Consider the following 26,090-nt stretch of genomic DNA (forward strand, 5'->3'; position numbering starts at 1 on the left):
AGTACATGTTCTTCTGCCTCCACTTTGTCAGTGACTTCCATCCACTTAGTGGTGACTGTGTGGCTTTACCATCCCACTAGAGTTAGGTTTGTAAAGTAAGGACAGCATAGTACCAACCATTTTTATCTGGATTATCTACTTGTTAAGCAGTGCTTGCTCATTACTTGTCAAGGTATTTGACAAATAGGTTCTGATAAGCATCTTGCCACACATGCTCTGTGGTTTTAGTATCTCATTTGCTTCTGTTTCATTATGTAGTCCGATCCCAGACTGACTCCATGATGTTGATGTCAGGACTGTGTGGGGTCCATCTGCTGCAGGACTCCTTGTTGTCGCTCAACATACAGTGATTATATAAAATATTCCCCTCCCCTTGGAAATTCTCCCCTTTAAGTGCTTTTCAAACCTGAGTTGTGGTCAATTTAAGTTGGATTCTTTTTTGACAAGAATTTGCACCAAATGACTCTTTCGTGACAAAATGAAAACATATGTCTACAAAGCAATGAGCATTAATTAAAAATAGAAAATGTAAATAAGTTGCGTAACTCATACTTCTAAGCAAAAGACTAGTTTGATTGGCCACCAAGACACCGATGACTTATCTGAAGGAGTTATAAGCCTCAGAGGATAACAATGACCCAAAGCATAGAACCAAAGCTACAAAAAATGATTCATAGACAACAAGGGGAATCTCCTGGAGTGGCCGAGTCAGACACCAGACCTCAATTCAGCTGAAAATTTGTGGCTTAACATGAAAAGAGCTGTTCACTTATGATCCCTGAACAACCTGACAGAGCTTGAGCACTTCTAAAGAGAAGAATGGTTTAAAATCATAGCATCCAGATGTTCAAAGCTGTTTGAGACCTCACAGGTTGAATGCTGTAATTGTGGCCAAAGTTGTATCTCCTAAATACTGACTCGAAGGGAGTGATTACTTTTGCAATCATTTATTTGACATTTTTATAGTTTGCTCTATTCACTTGGACATGAAAGAGTCTTTTTATTGTAAACTGTTGTCCAAAAAAGCAAAACTAAATTGACCACGATTTAATGTTAATGAGCAATAAAAAGGGAAAACATCCACGGCGTATGTACTGCAGTTCTGTATGTTGGGAGTCATTGTTAGTTTGCAGAGGGAATTGAGGACACATCAGATGTACATTACGTCATGGATAAAAAAAAATGTATTTGTCATAATATATGCAGCAGCTCTGCTCCGTCAAACCCAGTGGGGAAATTGCAGCGAGCAGTGTTGCAAACCGAATCGTCACTCCATTAGTTATTTATTGTTAAAAGAGGCAGAACATCTCCAAGCTGTGAGCTACTTTTCACCGTGGGAGGCAGAAGTCTGTGGTCCGGTGTCCTCTGTTCTGCTGCCTCACGTTCAGTTGTTGCTGCAGGTTTGGATTCCCGGCTAATTCATCATGCAGATGTGCTGACTGTCTATTTACTGTAGCGCCAAGAACTGCTACCGTAAGGGAATCAAATTAATTGTTCGGGTTTCATTGTGGAAATAAAACGCAGAATCATCAAGCCCTTGATATAAGCTTGCGTGAAGAGGAGAGGAGGACTCATCTTTTTGTTGCATGTCGTTGCAGTATATTCTCTTTTGACTTTCCTGTTCTGTTTGTTTTCTAATATATCTTCGTATGAACCTCTTATTATTTTTTAATGGTAGCATATTGACTGCCCTTCCCCCTCCCTTTTCTCGCAAACCTTCTCTAACCTGTGCCATCGGCAGGCTCTTTATCAGACTGACTTACTGTAAGACTATAATGTATTTTATCTGAAATTCAATCCTTGCTTTGTTTTTGCACTTATGCAGTGATGACTCAGAGAGACTTTGTCTTTCTGTATGCCACTTCTTCTTCTTCTTCTTCTTGTGCCTGTGTGAGTGTTTGTACAGTTTGTGATGTACGTAGAAGCAGCGGATCTGTCTTGTTCTGTCATGTTCACTCTTTTCCTTTTCTCTGTGTGTCCGTTGCCTTACCCTTGTCTTTTGCTGTGATGTTGTAGAGCTTGGGACTTATGGGAAACTAAAATATTATCACTCAATGACTGAGGAAGGTAAGCCTGAAAGTTTTCACTACTTGATTCTTTGAGTCAGCTTCTGTCATCCCTCTTGGTTTTTCCTCCATCTCCATCATGAAACAACACCTCCAGCCCCGTTTTTTTTAGTTTTTAATATTATTCTTTTGTTTGCTTGTGACACACGTTTTGCCTTTAAGTTCGACAACCTCTCTGAGATTTCACTGACATAAGTGCAAATCATGGTAGCCATGCCATTTTTACGATTTTACTTTGGATTCTCATGTTTATTTTTTGGCTTTTATTTGATTTCCGCCCAGAGAATATGTACATACATACTGTGTGTTACTGTGTGTGGTGTTTTTATGGATTTTTATTTCTTAGATTTACTCGAACTCTTTTAAAAAAAAAATGCAATCATATGTTGTTTGATTTTGTGGGAGTTTTCAGACATTTATCATGCAGGCTGCTCGAACCACAAACACACACAGCACACCATCGAATCTGCGATATTCAGAAAACACAAGTTTGTTTTTCATTTCCTTTTCTTTGGTTCTTTGTCCCCGTTACCCATCTGCGTTGCTGAGAAATACATCATCCATGCCTCAGCGCTCACTGGGAGGCTCCACTTGCACCAGCAGCGGGTGCACACACCTAAAGACGTGCGTTGCTGAATTTGGCAAACTGGAATGACTCATCCACCCAGCGGTTGTGTAACAGGCCGAGCTGACAGGGAAATGAGTGGCTGTGTAAGACGGCTGGGGAAGGGTTGGACTTAAAGACTGTGCAGTTGCTTCATCATTACGCAGATTGTGTAGTTTTGACAATGTGTGCGCCTTAAATGGACCTCACGGAGACATTTTCCCTTCACTGCACAAACCAGTCACCAGATCAAGCCTGTTAAGGGTTTAAAATGTTCTTTTTGTACTTTCATGCACCTTGAAGGAACTGTGAGGTTATGATGAGATTTTTCATTTTATTTATTTATTTTTTGCCTTTACAGCCAAAACATAATTTAAAGCCATATCAGCCCCAAATGGCAAAATATAGTCACTACATATTCTGTGAAAGTTGACCCACAGTGTGACTTATTGAAATTTGTTTAAATCATGCAGTAGAAATGTACATTTTCTGCAAAAACAGATGAAGCAGCAGTTAAATACACAATGTTTAAAGAAATAAAGTAAGAAGTGGTGAAAGTCTAGCCACGAGGATGTCAGGATATAACAAACAAGCAGCAAGAACAACAACTTTAAAACACGAGGGAACACTGTACTATTCAAAAACTGTAGAAAAAATAATAAATATGAAAAATACCTGCAAATATCTGTAAAAATAATTATATCTTTTAGCTGATTTGGATACAGGAAAACGGAATTTTCTGGTTACACACTATAAAAGAAGAAATTGTTATTTACAGAAAAATGTTTTTAAGTACAACTAACTTGTAAATTAATACTTTTTCCCATGATTCTACTCGATAATGTCTTTAATTTAACAAAACCTGGTAAATCTATGAAATACCAGTTTAAAAAATATTTTCCATTTTGCAGTCCTTAATATTCTTAATTGTTGTTTCAAGAATATACATATTCTATGAAAAAATATATATTTTCTGTAAAATCGTGACTTTTCTTATTTTTTAACTGATTTAAATACAATGGAAAAAATGTGTAATTTTAAGTGTTGGAAAAGAACTAATTGTCATTTCTAAAGATTTGTGATGTGAACATTATTTACAATTTAGGCCTTTTTTAAAAAAATGTTTAACGTGTAAATGCATCTATATTTTTGTGATTTTATAGATATTATCTACAATTTTACAAAACATAAGTAAATCTTTAAACAGTTGCTGAAATAATATGCTATTTTTTAATCAATAAAAACAACAAAATATCAGTGAAATATTTGTTTGTTTGTTTTTAATGCAGTAAATATGTAATAATTTACAGCCAAACATTAATAAAGAGCAAATTACACTTTATGAAAATAGTGCTTAGTTTTAGCCTATTTTCTTTGACATTTAACATGTTAAATTAATACCTTTTTCTGAGATATTATCTGTAATTTAACATAACTGGAAAAATCTGTAAAATAACAGTAAGTTGTTTAAAACAACAACAACAACTTGTTTTTACAGTGCAGTCACACCCTCCCACTGAAGCAAACTAGTTTAAGAGATTTGAGCTTCTGATTCTCATGGAATTGATGTGATTTATTGTGGTTAAGGCATTTTTTTCATTCTTCTTGACTGCTGGGTCTTTTGAAAAATATTTTAATTAGTGCTGATATCTCACGCCAGATCTGTTTTAAATAATTCCTCTGAATACCTGCAGCAGAAAAGCCCAACCCTGCTACCTGTACACCCATGCAGAGACCTGATCAGGGTTTCACGCCCTCATTTGCATAAATGAACACACATTAGCTTCCATTCACAAACCGACTGACGGTAACCGACTCAGGTGAGTGACGTCAAGGCGGTGGAATGTGCGACGCTGTCTTGTGCAATTGTGCAGTATCTGTGTGTGTCTTTGCGTGCATGTGTATGTGGGGAGAGCAAAGAGCAGCAGGGAGGGGCTGAAAAGACCGAGTGAGAGAAAGACGGTGTTTGCCAAAGACAGACGAGTGAGAAAAACCGAAGTGATGGAGAAATGTAGAGCGAGATGGAGGAGGCAGGAGGAAGGCCGCCAGTGACATGGGGTGGTTAATGATTTTGCCAGAAGGTCACAGACAGTGTTGACATGGCTGGGTGGAGTACGTATCGACGCGTCACTCTGTCAGCCTCTGACAAATCAGCCATGCCCTCGTAAAATGAAAAAAAAAAATAAAATCTTTTGCATTGATTGTGTGATTGGAACTAGGCAGGACAGGCGTGCAGACAGACACGCATGGAAAGGCAGCATACAGCAAGATTAAATCTACACTAAAGACTAGAAGATACTAAATTTGTTATATTACAGTCCACTTTCAAAGAAGCACACGAGCAGCAGCTGCTACCTCTGAATAGACATCAAATATTCAAATCTAACCTGTAGCATTTGGGAGCCTGAAACAAGCACAACATGGTTTCGCTGCATCTGGAATCATATTTCTTCTCGTCTCTGGACTACATCTTTCTTCATCTGTGTGCTGTTGAGGGTTTTTCAGGGAATGGAAAGTCATTGTTCCACCAGCCAGCGGCCAGTCGTTGCTAGTCATTACAACATGAGCACAGTCGCCTTGCGTGAGTCGTTATTTGCAGTATCACGAGGGCACGCTGATTATGTAAGCCGCAAGGTCATGGTTTCAGTGCAGTCTACTGCGTCACTGCGTTGTCTTTCCATTATAAATGGATTTATTAAATCCATAAATGTAATCAGAGATGGTGTATTTACCATTTAAACATCTCTCCAAGTTCTCCAACTGACAAAGGTGTCACACAAACTCCAGGTTTTTTCTTTGTTTTTGCTCAAATGCTAACAATAATTATAAAATTAGGGGATACATCTTTAAATTAAGTGTCTTTAAATTGTTTTTTTATTTGTTTGTTTGTTTTACATGCCTTCCCCAGTCAAGCCTTTGTTTGCTTTTAGTTCCCTGCTCGCCTCGGACATCTCTTGTGAGTTTTGGATCTGAAGTGAGACCAGACCAGGAAGGAATCTGACCTCCAGAAAGGCAGATCTTTTCACAAGAGATTCTTTCCCTGGCTTTGCCTCCGCCAAGGACCGGGACATTGCAGGATCATCAGTATATGATATGCTATGTCATATTGACTCGGTGTTGTTTGAACGGCAGTTTTATGTGAAGCCGCCGTCCTGTTTGTACTGTGCTTTTGAAATGTGACCCTTCTGGGGTCAAAGGTGACAACGAAGGAGCTCTGACCGGGAAGAGGTCGAGAGGCTGTGAAGACGCTGTGCTGTGCAGAGCTTTATTCCCTGTTTAACCACTGTGGCCGCTTTGTTTGTTGCAGGTAAATTTCGAGAGAAGGCATCCATCCTTCACAAGATTGCTAAAAAGAAATGCCAAGTGGAGGACAGTGAGAAGGCCAACGGAGTGGCAAGTCGCTCAGGTAAAATAGAAACTCTCCAGTATCCCTTAGACGTCTACTGTACAAACATGAGGAACGTCTCTGCGTCATGTTTCCCAACATGCCAAGCTTCTCCTTTAATTACATATTAGCTAATTACCCACTTCCCCTCCCTGTTATCAGCCGCGATCAGCTCTGGCTGCTGATGAACCTTCAAGGTCGGGATGCAATGAATAATCAACGCTGTCGACAAAAATCAATGACCTTATTAGCTGCAACAAATTCGGCTGACGTCACTGGAATGAAGTTTGTCGCTACCTGGTGTAATTATATAAAAGCATGTGTGAGAACATACTGGCCAAATTCCCTGCTGATGTGAGCACAGGAAGAACAAAAATAGAAACATGGCTTCCTAAACATGGAGGAAGATGGCTTTTAATGGTACATATACAGTGGGACACTATGGTTGGAAACAGCTGCAAGAGTTGGAAAGCTCACCAGCAACATCCAACTGTGCCGCTCCAGCAAATCAAAAGTCTACCAGAAAGTGCTGTCACAACTCGTCCAGTTAAATGGCTTTACAGGACCAATTCAACACATTAAATCCAGTTCTACATTTGCCAAAAACTAACTGCAGCCTCTACGTTGTGACTGAAATGCAACAAATTACCATTATTAATGCAAAATGACCTTGTTTCATTAATGGAGGTTATATTTATAAGATTAAACCCCTAAGATAATTGCAAATGAGATGATTTCTTGATTTTATATGTAAAATCCATCTGTAAATCATGTTAATTACAGTCAAAACAAGGATATTGGACATACTAAACATGCATTATAATTTCAATGTCTGTCACAAAGATTAATCAAAAGATGCATTGGATGTTATCTATTGCTGATAATTCTAGAGGAAAAAACTCTAAAACGGGCATTTTGGGGTAAATTTTAAAGGATTATATGAACATGTGGATAGATGGTTGATCCAAACACATTAGCAAATCTTTTTTTTCCTACATTTTGACACCCATGTCATTTTCTAGACATGATTCCTTCAGTGTCTAAATTATTTTGTAATATAAGCATGTTTTGACACTTGCAAAGGATAAGATTTTGTCAGGTGAGATGTTTTCCGACTGTAAAAATAATCAATAATTTAAATAATCAATAATAAACTTCATCAGTAAGTCTTCCTCAACTTCACATATTTTCTATTAAGATTTCCTGCTGACATAATTAATGAGTGTCACATCCGATGTTAAGGCCCGGTCACACCGCCCGAACTTTGCTGGAGCGTTCCTTGAACGGTGAAAAAAATTCATCACCGCTCGTAACCGTTCACCACCGTTTAACAGAAGTTGGCTCCCGTTAAAGCAACGCCGTATACGCTCGGCCACCGCTGATGTTTCTGGAGGGGCCCTCCTACCGCTCCGAAAGTTTTGAGCTGCACAAAATATTGCGAGCGGTGAGGAGGGGGCAATTTTCCGCCCTGGCAAAGTTCACCCCCGCTCCACCAACGCCCAGTCAAAGTTTGGCACCACTAGACGCAAGTTCGTGGACGCTTGGGTCCGCTCGGCCAACGCAGAAATCTTGAACGCTGGACCACGGCTGCTTCGCCAGCGTTGCCCGGGCGGCGATTAAACGTTGCACAAACTTCGGTGGAGTGGTTGTAAGCGTTTTACGAGCGGACACGGGGTTGCTGGAACAGTGTCGGGCGTTGAAGCAGCGATCCATGGCGGCGATGAACTTTGGTTTGGCGTTGGTATAGAGGTGTCGGAGCGGGACGAGAATTTGGCTATAAATATGGGGAGAAATGGACCAGGAGCTCATTTGGAATCGAGCTGCCGTTGAGTTCAGACCTCATCTATATCGAATTTGCTCAAAGTTACAGTAAAACTGTATCACCATGGATGCTGAGAGACTTGCTATGATTGGTGCACTAGTCCAGCAGCAGAATCAGAACCTCCTCAGATTGCAACAAGCTGTTGACAGAAGGAGAAGAGAGAGAAGAAGGAGAGACAGAGTTGTGTGGGTCAGACAGTGGATACTGAGAAGGCCTGAACATGGACTGTATGACAAGCTGATGGTGGAGCTGAGGAATGAGGATCCATGAGCCTTCCAGCACTTCATGAGGATGCCACCAGCCATGTTTGATGAACGATTTCAGCTCCGTAGTCACAAGCGGTACGCCGCTAAACCAACTTTATACCCCCGCCGAGCCAACGCCCGCATGCGCAGAACGCCGCTATACCAACGCTCGCGTCACCGCTAAAACAACGCTCGCTACCGCTAGCTACCGCTAAACCAACGCTAAAGCAACGCCGGCTTCAGCGGTGCACCGCTAAGCCAACGCCCGTGTTTTCGATTTTTTCCCATTTTGTGCGCGGTGATGAGCATTGTCGAAATTCGGCCCCCCTCCCTACCGTTCAAGGAACGCTCCAGCAAAGTTCGGGCGGTGTGACCGGGCCTTTAAACAAGCATGACATTATCAAGAACCGCCAAATTGATTCCAAGTGTTGTCTTCCAGCACTATTTAAATCAATCAGTCAGTGCCAAGTGTAATTTATGTGTGTTTTTCACATCAAAGAGCGCCGGACCAAAGAATAAACAGGAGGCCAGAGGAAGCGCTTTCGTGGAGACGGTGTAGTCAGAGCTGCAGAATCAAAGCGAGAACTAGATGATGATCAACAAGGCAAAATTATGCTAACAGCGCCACATTAACATATTACCCTCTTCATCGAAATGCATGACAGGTAGTCATCACGGCACATTTTACTTCTCAGGCCTCACGTTTCTTAACTTCAGCGTCAAAAGGAGCAACAGCAGATTCGATGTCGGGGTAGTTTAGCGTGTGACGCATACAATTAGGTTCCATTTATATCTGTAATATCACAGCATCCAAGCGAGGTCATGTGCCGGACCGAGGCGGCATCAAGTCCCATTATCTGCCCGAGAATCTTTCTAATTGTGTCGCAACCACACTTGGATTAAAGCAATTTCCACAGCAATTATACTTTTATCATCCGATTACATGGCTTTCGGCTCTTTGTGTTTTAATAAGGGCTGTTAAGTAAGTCTGGCCTCATATGGAATGGAGACAAATCAGCCAGCAGAAAAGGACAAGGGGAGATGGTGTCAGCCTCAGACATGCACATACACACGTGGACAAAATTGTTGGTACCCCTCAGTTAAAGAAGGAAAAACCCATAATTCTCACTGAAATCACTTGAAACTCACAAAAGTAACAATAAATAAAATTTATTGAAAATTAAATAATCAAAAACAGCCATTACTTTTGAATTGTTGATTAACATAATTATTAAAAAAACAAACTAATGAAACAGGCCTGGACAAAAATGATGGTACCTCTATAAAAGATTGAAAACTATTTGACCAGAGTGACATGATTAACTCAGGTGTGTCATTTAATTGACATCACAGGTGTTTCCAAACTCATAATCAGTCAGTCTGCCTATTTAAAGGGAGACAAGTAGTCACCCTGCTGTTTGATGAAAAGGTGTGTACCACACTGAACATGGACAACAGAAAGCGAAGGAGAGAATTGTCCCAGGACATCCGAAAAAAAATGATAGACAAACATCTTAAAGGTAAAGGCTATAAGACCATCTCTAAACAGCTTGAAGTTCCTGTGACAACAGTGGCTCATATTATTCAGAAGTTCAAGACCCACGGGACAGTAGCCAACCTCCCTGGACGTGGCCGCAAGAGGAAAATTGATGACAAATTGAAGAGACGGATCGTTGGAATTGTATCCAAAGAGCCCAGAGCAACCTCCAAAGAAATTAAAGGTGAACTCCAAGGCCAAGGTACATCAGTGTCAGATCGCACCATTCGTCGTTGTTTGAGCCAAAGTGGACTTCATGGGAGACGACCAAGGAGGACACCACTGCTGAAAAAACTCATAAAAAAGCGAGACTGGAATTTGCAAAAATGCATGTTGACAAGCCACAAAGCTTCTGGGAGAATGTCCTTTGGATAGATGAGACCAAACTGGAGCTTTTTGGTAAGGCACATCAACTCTATGTTCATAGACTCAAAAACCAAGCATACGAAGAAAAGAACACTGTCCCTACGGTGAAACATGGAGGAGGCTCAGTAATGTTTTGGGGCTGCTTTGCTGCATCTGGCACAGGGTGTCTTGAAAGTGTGCAAGGTACGATGAAATCTGAAGACTATCAAGGCATTCTGGAGAGAAATGTGCTGCCTGGTGTCAGAAAGCTTGGTCTCAGTCGCAGGTCATGGGTCTTCCAACAGGACAACGATCCAAAACACACAGCCAAAAACACCCAAGAATGGCTGAGAGAAAAGCGTTGGACTATTCTAAAGTGGCCTTCTATGAGCCCAGATCTGAATCCCATTGAACATATGTGGAAGGAGCTGAAACATGCCATTTGGAGAAGACACCCATCAAACCTGAGACAACTGGAGCTGTTTGCTCATGAGGAGTGGGCCAAAATACCTGTTGACAGCTGCAGAACGCTCATTGACAAATACAGAAATTGTTTAATTGCAGTGATTGCCTCAAAAGGTTGTGCAACAAAATATTAAGTTATGGGTACCATCATTTTTGTCCAGCCCTATTTCATTAGTTTGTTTTTTTAAATAATTATGTTAATCAACAATTCAAAAGTGATGGCTGATTTTGATTATTTAATTTTCAATAAATTTTTATTTATTGTTACTTTTGTGATTTTCAAGTGATTTCAGTGAGAATTGTGGGTTTTTCCTTCTTTAACTGAGGGGTACCAACAATTTTGTCCACGTGTGTACATGTTCACACACTGAGGGCTGCTTTATTGAAATGAGCTTTTCATCACCATGTTCAGTATGGCAACAACTCTCCACACATGCATGCCTTTGCACCGCTGTCAGAATTCTGTTTCCCACCTAAATACAAAATAGAACAAAGAATTAAGCACATTAAAGGAAACTCAGTTTATCAAGTAAAAAAAATCTGAAATGAAAGCTGTAGTTATAATATTCAGTCTCAAATAGATAAAAATGCAAAACAGTAAAACACACAAAATGGAATTAACCCTTCAAATCACATCCAGTTTGCAGATGTTTATTTGCAGCTGTCACATTTTTTTCCTCTCTGTGGACTCATTTTTCTGTGCAACATAAAGTCCTGAGATTCAAATTTAGCTACTTTACATATTGTTAGGTTGTTCATTCCATGCATAATGAATGAATCATTAAAAAAGAATGAAATTGAAAGTATTTGGAAAGGTGTTTGAGTTGAAAAGGGTCAACCACTTTACAATGCTCATGTTTTTCAGATGTATTAATTTCTGTTGTAAACACTTCTCCTTTTAATTACTCCTCTCATTTTCCCACAGATAAGAACCTTCCAAACAGCTCCAGCGTGGAAGTGGAGGTGACCCCACCCATGAATGGAACAGCAGGACAAGAGGGGGAGACGGTAAGATTCATCCCTTGTCCAACTAACTGGGTCTTGTATGAAAAGGCAGCAAAACTGTGAGATGAGTTGCCATTTCTAAATATTTTATGCCTCTCATCTGTGTCTGTGTTCCACCTCGAGTGTGATTGATACAAAGGTTGCGTCGACCATGGCACAGGTCACTGCTGCTGATAATTTCCCAGCACGCACTCAGGCGAGTTTCCTCCGTTTCCAGCCAGACCTGCCAAAGACCCGCCTACTCCCACTGAGTTCTGTAATCACACTCCTCTCTCACCTGCTGCTGCCCACCACTGGGCGCTCCAAACGGACACACACCTCAAACGCTAACAAACACACTGTCTTTGACACACGGCCAGGCTTGGAGAGCCTCGGAGCTGCACCTGCGGCAGTGGTGCCGGCATGAGCGATGACGGCGGGACGCAGCAACCCGCCAGGCCAGCAGACGGTCCTGGGGCAAGCAGGCATCGATTCAAAGTCGTACACTGAGAGGAAAACCAGACAGAGGAGACGGTCATCTTGATACGGCCCCTATGAAAAATATTCACCAGCTTTTATTGCTTCTCAACTTTGAATCGTGGCCAGATTAATTTGGCTTTTATAACAACAACTTACCAAAAAATAAATGGAAACAGATTTCCACAATGAAATGTCAGTTAAGGTGCAGCCAGTTTGTGCTAGACAAAACATAATTAGCTAAATGTAGATCATCTGAGTGCAGTGAATGTGTCTCCAGTGACTGTAGTATAAAGACACCTGTGTCTGATAGGTCCATTCACTGGTGAATCAGTACTCCTGGCTTTAAATACACCATGAAAACTCAAGAAAAGTACAGAAAGCAACTCTCCAGACACGTTGCTGGAGGCCTAAGTCAGAGGATGGATACAAGACAATACCCAAGTCAATGAATATCCTTTAAAAATAGTTAAATCCATTGTTAAGAACTGGTAGCACTATGGCACATGGTCGTCCTCAAATACTGAATGACTTCACGAGAGTTCACCAGAAAGCATGGGAGACTGAAAATTTAACGGGAAGAAGGTTGTTTGGTAGGATGAGAGCAAAATTCCGATCGTGAGCATCATGATTTTGGAATGCTTCTCACCAGCAGGCCCTGGATGTGTTGTAAAGGTAGAGAGTAAATTGAATGCAGCTAGTATAATATTGCTCCTTCACATTAGTCATAGGTGTCTTGGTGGCTTCTCTCACTTTCTTGCATGTGCACTCACATTTGAGATTTTCACTGACTTGGACATTTTCCTGTATCCTTCTAATGACTTCGGCTTTCAACAAGCTTTCCATGGAGTTTGCTTGGAGTGTTTGTTTGTCTTCATTACAGCCATGTCAGGTGTCTTTACACTACAGTCACTGTGACACAGATCATCTCCACTCCACTAATTCTGTGTCCTCTAGCACCAACTGGCTGCACATGTGTTGAATTGGGTGATTCATTTTAAGGGGAGTGAATACATTTCCAATCCCTTATTTGACATTCTGTATTTTTAATTAATTGACATAACTTTGGACAACTGTTGTTAAAATAAGCCAAATTAAACTGACGAAGAGGAAAAGCCATTAAAGGGAAAACTTCCAAGGGGGGTGAATACTTATTGTAGGTCCCACTGTTAGGGGTTCACAATCTACTTCATGAATATTGCATTGAAATGATTCGTCTCTTATATAATTCTAATTTTAGCGATCTCAGCTCCTGCGTACATTCTTCTCAAGGCCTAAAATCAATTTCTGAGGCTGTTCTCTAGGTGATTCTCATACAGTTTACCTTCATTCAGGCTACTAACACACTACATTCTTTTTTTTTTTTTCAATTGATCGTGCATTGCAGGGATTTGTAAATGCTTTGCGTATGAACTGTAATATCACTAGCTTTGCATACAATACATTTTAATCTCTCACGATCCGGGTCTATGAATAATACCGCTCCACTGTACCATGTTGTCAGAACTAAAAAAAGATTCTTCTCCACCTCAAACATAATGTGGAAGCGCTTTGACGCACAGCATTCCTCCCAGGAAAGATACAGCAGGCTATAAATACAAGCTGGTGTGGAAGCATATAGGAGGATCTCAAAATAGAACTCGCAAGAAACTGCCAAAGATGAGCTCTGATTTGCAACATGACCATGTGTGTATTGATCTACTCCACCGCGAGTTGTTTTCACATTGATCTCTCACTCTTTGGGTTAATAATAGTCTTTACTGATACCCTGATGCTGAAAATATTTCCTCCTCTATAAAACAAAGACAATGCGGCCTCCTTCAGACAATTTTTAGTATCACATCAAAACCTTTGATGCGATTCTAAATACGACCGTGCCCGATGCGAGGTGTCGGCAGAAAACCTGGCAGACGCAGCACAGAAACACCTTTCCCAGGTGGTGACTCGCTAAATTCGAAAGACACGGATGCTTATTGGCATGCTTAATTCCGACATGCTGCTATTTTTAGAAGTCTGTCCTACTGTGCACCTGCCCGTGTCAGATAGGAGGTAGCTGGAAACGGCTCACACCTTCATTTGCAGCCAGAGGCCCCATCATAGTGATCGTTCAATTCCTCCCGGATGCCTTGGCAACCAAGACTGCGTTGGGAATAAGGGGACAGTTAAGGTCAAATTAAAATCTGCTGCAGACTTCCAGCACAATTTCCTGATAAAACCCCTGAGAGCTCTGGTGACAAAAATCATCATATTCTGGCATATTCTCCAAAAGGGGTCATTTGTCATAAAAGCGATACTGCATAATGCAATATATGCCGTGTGCATTCATCTGGTGCTAATTTAATGATGATATTTCTTGATAATGAACATATCCAGCCTATGATTCACAGCAAATTGTCTTTCAGGATTTTTTGTACACATTTGTGAGAGTGCAAAGTTCCTGTAATCACCTCTTTTAATAACAAATTGAAAAACTAAAGAAAGCTCATGACTCATCCTACCTATTCTATCACAACTAAAGACACTGTGTCATGTGTTTTGGGGTTTCGGGACGGAAGCAACATCGCTTGCTTTTCTTTTTTGCTAAATAGTTTGAGAATTTCACATCCAGATGGAGCTTCTGTGTCAAAAAAAAATTCATGCCACCGCAGCTGTTGCAGCAGTGCATCTGTGAGGATGAATGTTTCGTCAAAAAAAAAAAAAAAGTGTGACACTGCTGTCAGACAAATGGAAACAGCAGAAGAAATGAGTGTAGTTTCTGAAGTATTAAAATGAGAGACATGGTGGATCATTGTAGAAATAAGATATAATGGAGAAAATCAAGTCTTTTACCTGTTAACCCTCTATACCCCAAGCAGTTTCTGGGTATTTTTTTTTGCTTTCCTTTAAATGTGGGTTCATTTTTCATTGCAATATAACGTCCTTGACCTCTATGGAAACAGCACAACCATGGCTAGAAGGGGAGAAAAGTAATTTGTGCAGTATGACACAGTTATAATGCCATAAATCATTTAAAAATGTCTCTTTTTTGCCAACTCATTTTACAAAAAGCAAAAAAAAAAAAAAAAGGAATCAGCGTGTGCGACATTTTTCCAAGTGCCCACAGGTGTTAACGATGCTGGAAAAATGGTGTCTCTGCATGCTATAAATATTTCACTCCTTACACTTGTAAGTTGTTTCCATGTCTGTCTCCTATTTGCTTTGTGTGAACGCAGCCTGCAGTTCAGCCGAGTTCAGCTAAAACTGAATTTTTCTCATGTGACATTTGGTTTTATCTGAGTCACTAATCGCTTTCAGGTCGCAATGAGAAGGACAGAATTTATAATTTATTATGGAACAATGATCCAGCAATTGTTTTGTTTTTTTAGAACAGTTTTTATTGAATGTGTCATTTAGGCTAAAAAGTGAGTTTAAGCTTACGTTTTCAGAACAAGTTGGGTATCAAGCACTGTCTGAAATTTCAAAATACAACAATGCTGTCAGTTTTTAGTTATCGACTCTGGTAAAGGACATCATTTTTGTTGATTTTGTAAAGATGACGTACCTTTAAACCTGGTGAGTTCTGGGTTTCAGATGGTTGTCCATGTGTATTTTTTTAATGCTGCAAGAGGCATTGTGAGCAAAATAAACCAACTACACTATGACTGAGAAAAACAGAAACATGGATTCTGGCTTCCAGTTTTCCATAAGCAGTAAATCTAAGGAATCAATCCTGACAACTTACAATGTGGACTTTCTATATCATTGCTCTTCTTAAGAATCAGTTTCGCTGGAATTTCGCCAAAATTACTGCGTGCCATTCTGTAGCACTGAATATGTACATTCATGTTTTCTAGGGGAAGCTATGCAGACTTACATCTGAGCCATTTTCAAGTTTGTTTTTATGAAAGAAACGTGTATCTTTGGAGCTTTGATTTATATAAATGAGCCTTTAGAAGTAAAATTTGCAACCAGTGAAGGACTTTCTTCCCCAAATCGCACAAAAAAGACTTAAAGGATCTAACTTAGAAGTATGTGCATTCTGAAGAGAAAGCTCCTTTGTATTTTATTTTCCATTTATCTAGATGGCACATTCCTCAGTGCTACAAGTCGGATCAACAAAGTGATGCAAATTGAAGTGTGCCGTGGTCCTGCAGCTTGTGCGCCTACACTCTTTTCACCCGTTTTAACTCTTGTACCTTTGTTGCCTCACACTGGGTACCAGAGCAAACGCTTCCCTCCAGGAAGAAAAAGAATTAGCAAATGTCACGCCTCCCCTCGCAGCTCTGTGCTGTCTGATAAAAGTCAGTGCCTTTAAGCACAGAGTTGGCACTGTTACCAACTGAGGCACCACGGGGCAGGAAATGCCCCCAAGGGCCTGGCATTTGGGGACCAACTTAGAGTCGGGAGCAGCAGCTCTATGGGGTACTTTAGCACAGAAAGCAAGTAAAGGAAAATAAATAGACAAATGACAGATTCAGACGGAAGCGAGTAGCGTTTCAAACTGACATTGAGCGAGAACATAAGAAGATTTTATTGCTGTTATTTTCCTTTTGTAACACTGGTGGAAAAATCTGCCATTTCTTTGCATCTTGTACGGTGGATTTGGGTCCGAACTGATCTTCACAAAGCTTCGGGTCTTTGGTTTTAGGCCCTTTAACAGACAACAATGCAGCCATCTGGATATGGAGAGGAGGAGAGATCAGAATGCTGAGCATAAGTGATGCAAGCGCTGCCTTTTGTTTGGCAGCTCTGATTACCAAGGTTACCAGGCAATACTCAACGGCAGTAGCTGTCACAGCAGGATGAGCTCCATATGATTCATGATTCGTGCAGTAGCCCTCTTTAAAGGTTTCTGCCTCTCTCGCAGACCATGTTTAGCTGATCTGATTGAATCTGTGAACTGAGTTTCTTGTTAAAAGTGCAATTTACTGTACGACATCCATTATCAGCATGTTTTCTGCACCCTTTGACTGCATGTTTTTGTAAACTTGCTGACATTCTCTCAAGGGCAAAAGACAAAAAGTAGGTCATCAAAGTTTTCTAGTCAGATCTGCATGTGTGGACCTGTTGACTGCTGTTCCCCATGGCTCCTTAATGTCATGTATAATTGGATACAAAGGGACCACAGCATCTTTCCACGCTCAGAAGGCTTTGTTGTCGTACTGTTTCACAAGAATCTCTAACTTAGAGGCTGCAAGGTAAATGAAAAGAGAATTCAGTTGTCTTTCTTGCCAGCTTACTCGATGCTAATCGCAGAGAGGTGACAGCCTTTGGCTCACTTGGCATTCCAGTGGCAGGTCCAATCAGACCCCAGGAGGCTGCCGTTGCAGCCAGCACCAGCAGTCAGCAGTGATGAGCCCCTGATGACTGGAGAGACGGAGCCCTTCAGGCTCAGTGCAATCTCCCAAATCACACTCCTCTGTTTTGCCATAGAGCAAACGCACGGGCACATCCAGGTCCTGCCATCAGTTTCTGCAGAAGTCTGTGATGCTTTTTCCCTCCTGAAATGCTTGTGTCGCAACAGGACTCACTAGATAGCTCCAGTGGAATTTGATCCAAGTGAGGCAATTTTTTCAAACGAAAGGAGACACTTGGATTGTAATGAATTTTCAGTTGTCCATTTAAAAAACATTAGTCAGCTCAGTAGGTGATTTAATATTTATTTGCGAATGGTAACTTAAATACATCAGCCTCAGCTCAACAACCTCAAAAACAAATAAAAGCATGTGTCAGTTTGCTGGTTGTGCTGCTTTTTAACGTCTGTTTTCTACTCTCAGGCTGAAGATGAGGAAGAAGAGGACCAGCCTCTGAGCCTGTCCTGGCCCGAATCCACCCGCAAGCGCTTCACCTACCTCATAATCATGCCTATTGTCCTCCCCTTGTGGCTCACGCTGCCAGATGTCAGAAAAACGGTGTGCAAGACTGATTCTTTCATTTGCAACAAGAATGTCAGTTTTATGCAGATAAGTGTCGACTCACTTTTTGCTCTCGCGTTCTTTACCTTTCAGTCGTCAAAGAAGTTCTTCCCCATCACATTCTTGGGTGCCATCTGCTGGATTGCAGGATTCTCCTACTTAATGGTGTGGTGGGCTCACCAGGTAGACACAACGCAAAGATTTGTGCACTTTGTAGGGTGTGAAATGAGAAAAAAAAGAGGATTTGAAGCGATTGTGACAAGAGTCCAAGAACGTAATATCCTTGTGTAAGCACAGTCCTTGTCAAAAAAAACAGAAGCAAGATCCTGTCATCTTTTCTCTCATTTCTCAACCTTGACATTTGTAATAATTCCATAATCTTCCCACTCCTTTATAATAGCAGTTGTTGTATTTAAGACAAAGAGACTGTCAGAATGAGAGTTTTGTCACCTCTGTCAACTCTGAAGCATCACAAGGAAATTAAAAATAGCTGGAACAAAAGATTAGGTTTTATTTACCCCAAAGCTTAGTACTCTTTTCTCTTTTTTTTCTTTTTGCAGGTTGGAGACACCATTGGGATTACAGAGGAGATTATGGGTCTGACTATATTAGCAGCTGGAACGTCCATCCCTGACCTCATCACCAGTGTTATTGTGGCACGCAAAGGGCTGGGTGATATGGCAGTATCCAGCTCTGTCGGCTCCAACATCTTTGACATCACTGTTGGGTGCGTATCTGAGCAAGACTTGAGTCACTGTTTCTTTCTGAATAGAGATGTCCCAATCCAATCTGAAAGGTTGTGACAGGGGTCTATTTAAGCCTTTTTTAAACTCCAGCTTCTAACTCTAAAGCCCGTGAGATAAAAGAAAGGAGTTCTAGACAGTCCTAGTTTGTCCTAAACACGTGAATTCTGGTTGGAGGTCATTAAACATCACAGAAATCTTTGTCATGGTGCCCGTTGTGAGCTACACCTCCATAATGCTCTCTGTTTGGCAGCAGAACTGCTTGTATTCTATGTGACAGTCTCCCTTCGGTTCGTACAGTATTAAATAATAAGACATCACCTGGTGGCTGAACTGGGTACTGCAGCTTATGTTTGATACATTTTCTTGTGCGCATGTGGGGAAGTCAGGTTATTGCCATTTTTTGGAGTTGTGGAGACACGATGCATGCTACTTTCACCACACTTTATGCCAGACAGTGTGCTATTGGAGCTTTACAACAACATTCATGTTCCGTGTTCTTGATTAGGACCTACCTATTTCTGTGTTTGACCGAGGGTCAACTCAAAGCCTGGAATTCAAATATTATTTTTGACATAAAACTTAGACATTTGATATCATGAGCACGAAAGTGAAAGCATTTTTGTTGCTTGAATAAACACTTTTTGCCTGCTTCATTACTGATAAAATCACCGCAGATGAAACAGTTTACACTCAGTGATTGAGTTATTCATACAAGTATTAACAATGGATGAATTAAAATAGCAGTGAGACTGCCCATATGCCTGTGTAAGGCCAAGATTTCTATACTAAACCAATGTTAGTTCTGACCCATGTACTGCTTTAATGTCCTTTAATGTATGTAAAGCTTTTGACAACACTTTGAGGGACAATTGTCATTTTCAAAGGCCCTGAGGTACAGACAGGAACATGTTTACAATTAAAGAACTGACAAAAAAGGGCAGTATACTCTGTGTAAGACATCCTTAAAAGGGTCAGAATGTAGAAATGTTGCTTTTATGCTTTCATTAGCTCGTATTAGATCATCTGCTGGTGTTTGTAACAGAAGCTTGTGTTTGTGTATTTACAGACTGCCGTTCCCCTGGCTCCTGTGGTCCCTCTTCAGTGGCATGAAATCGGTGCCAGTCAGCTCCAACGGCCTCTTCTGCGCCATCGTGCTCCTCTTCATCATGCTCCTCTTCGTCATCATCTCCATCGCCGCCTGCAAGTGGCGCATGAGCAAGCTGCTCGGCTTCATCATGTTCATGCTGTACTTCGTCTTCCTGGTGGTCAGCGTCATGCTCGAGGACAAAGTCATCACCTGTCCGGTGTCGGTCTGAGAGCCGTCGGAGGGCCGCCGTCATCACCACCACCACCACCACCACCACCACCATCCTTCTTGTCTGCTGTCGCTCCCACCTGACCCTTGTGATCCTTTACACCAGGAATAAAAAGAAGAACAGCTGTGTGCAAGAGAATAATCTAAAAATATGAAAATCATGCTTGTATTTTCAGGTGGTGGCGGGGAGGAGTTGAAGCAACACGGGCACAAGACTTTGGCTTGGCTGGTTTAGCAGTGGCCTAACCTGAGTGGATTTTTTTATTTCTTATTATTTCACTGGCAGGTGAAGCAGGGGTTGGGGACGGGGAGGGTTCTGGGTGTAAGCCAAATATAGAAGTATTATGCATGCCATTAGTTTCACTAGATCAGCTGGATTCAGGACTACGCCTGGTATTTTGAGGAGAATGACCTCCTGTGAACTTTGGCGAGAGATGCACTGTATGAAACTGTGAGCAACAAATGCAGTGACTGAGCTGAAACTGTGCGCAGACTTGAACGCAGACTTAAGACGCCAAGAGTGAATAGCGGATGAATTTATGGATGAGGAAATGGCAGACTGTGCACATGAATATTTGGTTCCAGACATGTTTCCTGTCTGACGGTATTGAGCGAACAGACTCCTAAGGAACACTCTTGCTGAGTAGATGAACAACTTCTTTATTTCTTTTTTTTTTTTTGCAAATTTGTCCGTGCTCAGTCTGAACGATGAGTTCAATTTCCCCTCCTCCCTGCCAGAGTTTCACCGCTGAATGTTGAGGATTCTTCTGTTTCTTTTTTCTTTTGGATTCAATTTCATGAAATATTAGAAGTAGCATTAGATATACTGTAGCAGTATTAGTTCATGTAGATTCATCGTTTTCTTTCGCCACTGAACACGTTCTGATTGTACAGAACTTTCCACGCTTCACATGCACCGACTGACAACTGCAAGAAAAAATAGATTTAAAAATAAAAGTTTAGCCTCTCAAAATATATGCTAGCCTTCAATATCTTGTACCGACTTTGGGGGATTAAAAGAAGCATGAATAGGCTCTTTAAAGTTCCATAACAAAGTCAATGTCAAAAATAATCCATTTGAAGAGAACTTTACAGTGTTTAAGCGTCATGGTTGATTTAGATTAGTCAATGTGTAGTGCTTTGTTCACCGTAGAACTGAGCTCAAATCACCGGCTAGTCATGCTCCTGGGGTAGAAGATTCAAGGAGTCAAATGCATGTATTAAAAAAAATGAGAAAAAAAAACACTCAGAGGTGAATAATACCAATCAACATTAAAGAAGTTGTATACCAAAATGTACACTTTTTCAAACATGTTTCATAACTTCTTAATGCAAACCAGTGCTCAGTCTCTGTGTAGAAAATGTCAACATGTACGGTCGACGATATCTATCAAACTTGTGCAATTTCTTTTCTAATCAAAGGTGCTTTCGTGTGCATGTGTGCAATCTGCATTTGGAGTCACCGCACAATGACAGTTCATTAGATTTACCTATAAATAGAGGTGATACTACCAGTATTTTGCAACTGAATGCAAAAAAGAAGAAGAAATAAACTACACCAATCTGTGTTTTATACTGGAAAAAGAAATCATAATCACAATCTCTTTAAGCTACATAGAATGTGGAAATCACAGACTTTAACAGCAATATATCGCGTGTCGTCGTTGAGTATCGCACCCCCCCCCCGCCCGTCCCCCACCATGCGTCTGTCTCCCCCCCCACTGTCCTCCCCCTCCACCATATAGAGTGGACGACCATTCCTCCCCCCTTAGAGCTGGCCAGATACACCTGCTTTACCTCAACACAGCCTCTGTACAGCAGCTTCGTAGGAGTTAACTGTAAAATATTAGTAAATAGATTCTCTGAGTGTGTGAGGAGAAATGCATGCGAGGAATATTTTGGGCTGGTTACCCACCAACTGTACAGCTGAGCTTAGACCAACTATATACAGTACGTTCACTTTTATGCATCCATTCGAGGGAGAAACACCAAGAATTCATTTGGTTTTACTTTGTAAATATAAACTCCTGTTTTTTGCAAACGGTTCACACCTGTACTTTACTCACTTATATTTATTTATTTTTTGTAATAGAGGGTGGAAAAGGACTTGGATATTGTATGCCGGTGGCAAAAATAATTTTTCAATTGCTCACCGTCTGATTACATCACACTGTAAACATGTCTGAGTTCCTGCTAAGAGAATTAGGGCTTTAAAAAAAAAACATATATTGCCTCCTCATGCAATGTAGAACGCCTGCATCCACCATGCTGTGTTCTCATATGACCCAGCCGCCAAGATTCAAAGAATTTACGGCCTCTGCGATGACTCATGTACTTTGCGAAATCCTCCTGTCCACATTTGCCATTAAACTGCTCCCTCAGAGCACCCACACACTCTCATTAATGTGATCACACCTCACCTCCAGCTCCTTCTCTTCCCCTTCTTTAGAAGAATAGTTTGACATTTTGGGGAATGCAGTTTTTTTTTTTTTGCACATATAGATGAGAAAGTGGATGCCGTTGTTATGCGTGTGCAGGGAATGTGAAGCTACCACCAGTCAATCAACATCTCACTGTACTTAAGTACAATTCTGAAATAGTCCAATTTCACCTCATTTTCTGCTACTTTATGCTTTAATTACTTTGCATATATCATATGCAAATCATATCTACAGATCAATATCAACCAAAAACACTTTATTAAAGTGTAGAAAAGGCTGTTTATTTGCACCCTTGACTTAGAACCATATGCAAAATCGCCTAAATCCGAAAGACATGAAAATGAAAATTCATATATGACTTGTGAGATTTTTTTTTTTTGCCATTTTATGACACTCTAATCTTTATTTAAATTATTTTATGTCTGCATGTCTCCAACTTGAGAAGTTTTTCTGCCTTATGCTCCTGTTTCTCATCGCAATGAGCCTTTTTTTCCTGGTTAACCCTCCTGTTGTCCTCATTTGTGGGCACCAAAAAATAGTTTCCTTGTCTCAAAAAAATCCACAAATTCAGCAAAAAAATCCCCAAATTTCTAAAAATTTGCAAAACCTTCAGGAATAAAATTCCAATAATTCCTTAAAAGTTTTATTTTAAAAAAAATCCCCCAAATTCTTGTAAATCTTTTCAAAAAAATAAGTAAACATCTTACAAAAAAATCTAAAAATATCTAAAGTAATTACATATATAGCAGTAAAACTTGTTTGCTTTGAGAACATTCACAAAAAAAAAAAAAAATCAACCACAATCCAGTGAAATTCGCTTTATTTTGGTAGATTTCTTTTTGGAATGTTCTAAACACACATTTTTAACATTTCTTTTTTCACACCAAAAAATGTTCAAAGATTTCCCAAAAATGTTAAAAATGTGGACATCAGAAGTTTCACTGTGAAAATATTTTTTTTCCCACATTTTCAAACTAAAGTGGGTCAATTTTGACCCGCAGGACAACACGAGGGTTAAAAAAAAAAAGAGGAAAAATATTTTTTAGATATTAGCTTAATGATACTAAATATAATCAAGAACTGACTTCTGATGTAATATCATAGATTAAGATAAAACTTTGTTGATGCTATGAGGAAATACATTAAGTTTTTAAATCGGCATCAATGTTAAAGCGATGATCCAGTAATCTGCCACTCTGAGTATTTTTACTTTTGGTATGTTATGTGTATTTTGAGTATTTCTACACTGTATTATTGGTCTTAGTCCTTAAGATGTGAGTATTTCTCTCACCGCTGTTTCATCAGCACAGCAACCAAAGTGTATAAAAGAAGAAACTGTGTATTACAAGGGTGTCAGTGCAGATAGGATCCAATAATTTACTGCTGGTAGCTTCATATTTGCACAAACACGAGGCTGGTGTCAATTTTCTTGTCTCCCTAAAAGCAACAAAGCAAATGAACCCATTTCCCAAAATGCCTCTGATCCTGCTGAGCTCACATGTGCATACAGTCCCTGTTCGCTTCCATCCTTAAAACCTCTCCTGACAAAACAAATTTCCAAAGTTCACGTTACTTTTTTTTTTTGTGAGCGAGGGCACGAATGGTGAGAAGAACCCAAAAAAACAGCAACAAAAAATATCAAACCGGTTTAACTTGGCAGAGATTGTACTTTACCAGGGTGAGCAAAAACGTGAAAGTCGACCACTGAGGAACATTCTTGCACTGTAAATGTTTTATTTTCTTGGTGTTAATGTAAGATTTATTTAAGGTGTACATATATACAGATACAAATTAACCATATAATCTATATGTGTAAAAGAAATATGTCTCTTTATGTAAAAACACAAAGTATATAATAAAAATGAATAAAGATGCTAATTCAAATATGCAACAGTGTGCTTGGTTATGCATTTGTTTGCATTATTCTGCATTTAGCAAACATGAATTTCTTCCCCTGTTTTATGTAATTGTAGTATTTAATTGTTGGTGTAGCATTAAATAGTCCCTTATTCTCATTTATAGCGATGATAAAATGGTATTTCCTGCAGGGTGTGCAGTGAAATGATAGAAAATAAGTAAATCAGATGGAGATTGTTGAAGGTTTTTGATGTATTTGGACAAGAAAACATTTCATCCACTTTGAGACGAGATTAAAGTGATGTACACAACATTAAAACCACTTTCCTAACATTGGAACTGGAGCTGGTGCTTAGGTGGTGGAAACATAAAGAACTGGTGCTAAATCCGTCTCCGAACTAGCACTGGAACCAGCTTGGTGGAAAAGGGGCCATGTGGGGCTTTCATGGATCTCCTCATACCACAAATGCTCCGTTAGATGACAGGTTCAGGCTCCGTGTCCTGTTCCTCCAGCCTTTTCTCAGCGTTTTGTTGCTGTGTGAAGCTGCTGATGTTGTTGGGAGTTGTTGCCCTGTAGGAGTCTGCAACAGTGTTTGGGTGTGTGTCAAAGTAACATCCACATGATGGCCTGGAACCTGCAGACAATCGGTCACTCACTTCACCTGGCAGTGGTTTGAATGTTGCGGCTGATCAGTTCACTTGAACAAAACCACAAGATGCCAGAATGCAACGTTCCTCTGTGGAAAAAGTAAGTACACCTTCAGCATCAGGAGCTCGTTGGAGTTTTGACTACCTCTCTACAAAATGTCAGTGGGATTCAAATCTGGGTTTTGGTTTGTTCTTGGAGGAACCTTTAAACACTCAGTTCAGGGGAACATGTTGCTGGAGGAAGCTGTAGTTATGTGTACACCACCTTCTGATAGCATCTGATGGTATTATAACAATTTATTTTTGTCCAATATAAAACAATTAGCATCATATTTTCAGCAGGAATGAATAAAAAAAAACATACTAAGAAATCATCTTTGTGTAGTTTTCTGGAATTAAATCCTGGAACTCCTTTAAACAACATTAGAGATATTAAATGCTTCCTCCCATCATTTTTACTTTTCCTGCAGGCCCACCACCTTGCGGCAGAGAACTTACTTTTTGTTCTCTCCTTGCCAGGTCAGAAGGATGTTGTATTGTGTGACTGTATTTGTTGTAGTTAAAACAAAAGACAAAAAAAAACTTTAAAAGGACATCCCATGTCAACTAGGAAGCCCCAGTTTTTTGTTTTTTTTTCTGCTCATTTTCGACACTGGTTTTGTATATTTGCCTAAACTAGGGTCTTGTCTGAATTTCTGGTCACTTATTTGTGTGCTAACTACTAATTTTCCCCAACTGGTTTAATGTTTAAAAAACTCTACATCTCCACTTGTATACATATCTTCTCATGATAGGATTTTTAAAAACACTCATCATAATCGGTTTCCTTGGAGAACCTTTCTAAGCGGTTCCTCCACAGTGGCAACAGTAAGGAAACCCAAACGGTTCCTCAAAGCCATTCTAAAACCCTCCGTTTCTTCTCTTTGAGCCACTACTCAGTGGATTTGTTTGTGTTTTTTGGATCAGAGTCAACTTCATGGATTTCAAGGACTCTTTGACGTGATGCAGAATTAATAGTTGAACCAATTAATCAATCAATCAAAAGTTGCCAGAACATGAACCAAAATGCCCTTATGTTCATGAGCAAACTGTAGTTGCTTTTGGACAGCAAATGCTTTTCCCAAACACTTCTCCCAATTGTTCTCTGATAACACTTGAAGAGCAACTTTCTCAAGAGTTTCCTACGGCTGCTGTGACGAAATATGTTGCAGATTTCTTTTTCGTCTGCTTTCATGGTGAGTTTTCTGGGGCTTCCAATC

At 40.2% G+C, this 26,090-nt stretch overlaps 1 protein-coding gene across 1 annotated transcript in view; it reads left to right on the forward strand.

Moving 5' to 3' along the window:
- LOC110965469 (sodium/potassium/calcium exchanger 2) overlaps positions 1–24,217 on the forward strand; it is a 51,344-nt gene extending 27,127 nt beyond the window's left edge. The window contains exons 5-11 of the mRNA XM_051943996.1: positions 2,017–2,067; positions 5,978–6,076; positions 11,395–11,477; positions 17,687–17,821; positions 17,918–18,007; positions 18,385–18,551; positions 19,637–24,217. Coding sequence (XP_051799956.1) covers positions 2,017–2,067; positions 5,978–6,076; positions 11,395–11,477; positions 17,687–17,821; positions 17,918–18,007; positions 18,385–18,551; positions 19,637–19,886 — 875 coding nt within the window. The 3' untranslated portion in view covers positions 19,887–24,217. The remainder of the gene's footprint in view (positions 1–2,016; positions 2,068–5,977; positions 6,077–11,394; positions 11,478–17,686; positions 17,822–17,917; positions 18,008–18,384; positions 18,552–19,636) is intronic.
- Positions 24,218–26,090: the final 1,873 nt, after the last annotated feature.

This window comes from Acanthochromis polyacanthus, chromosome 23, assembly GCF_021347895.1.
Source record: "Acanthochromis polyacanthus isolate Apoly-LR-REF ecotype Palm Island chromosome 23, KAUST_Apoly_ChrSc, whole genome shotgun sequence".
NCBI classification, from domain to species: Eukaryota; Metazoa; Chordata; class Actinopteri; family Pomacentridae; genus Acanthochromis; species Acanthochromis polyacanthus.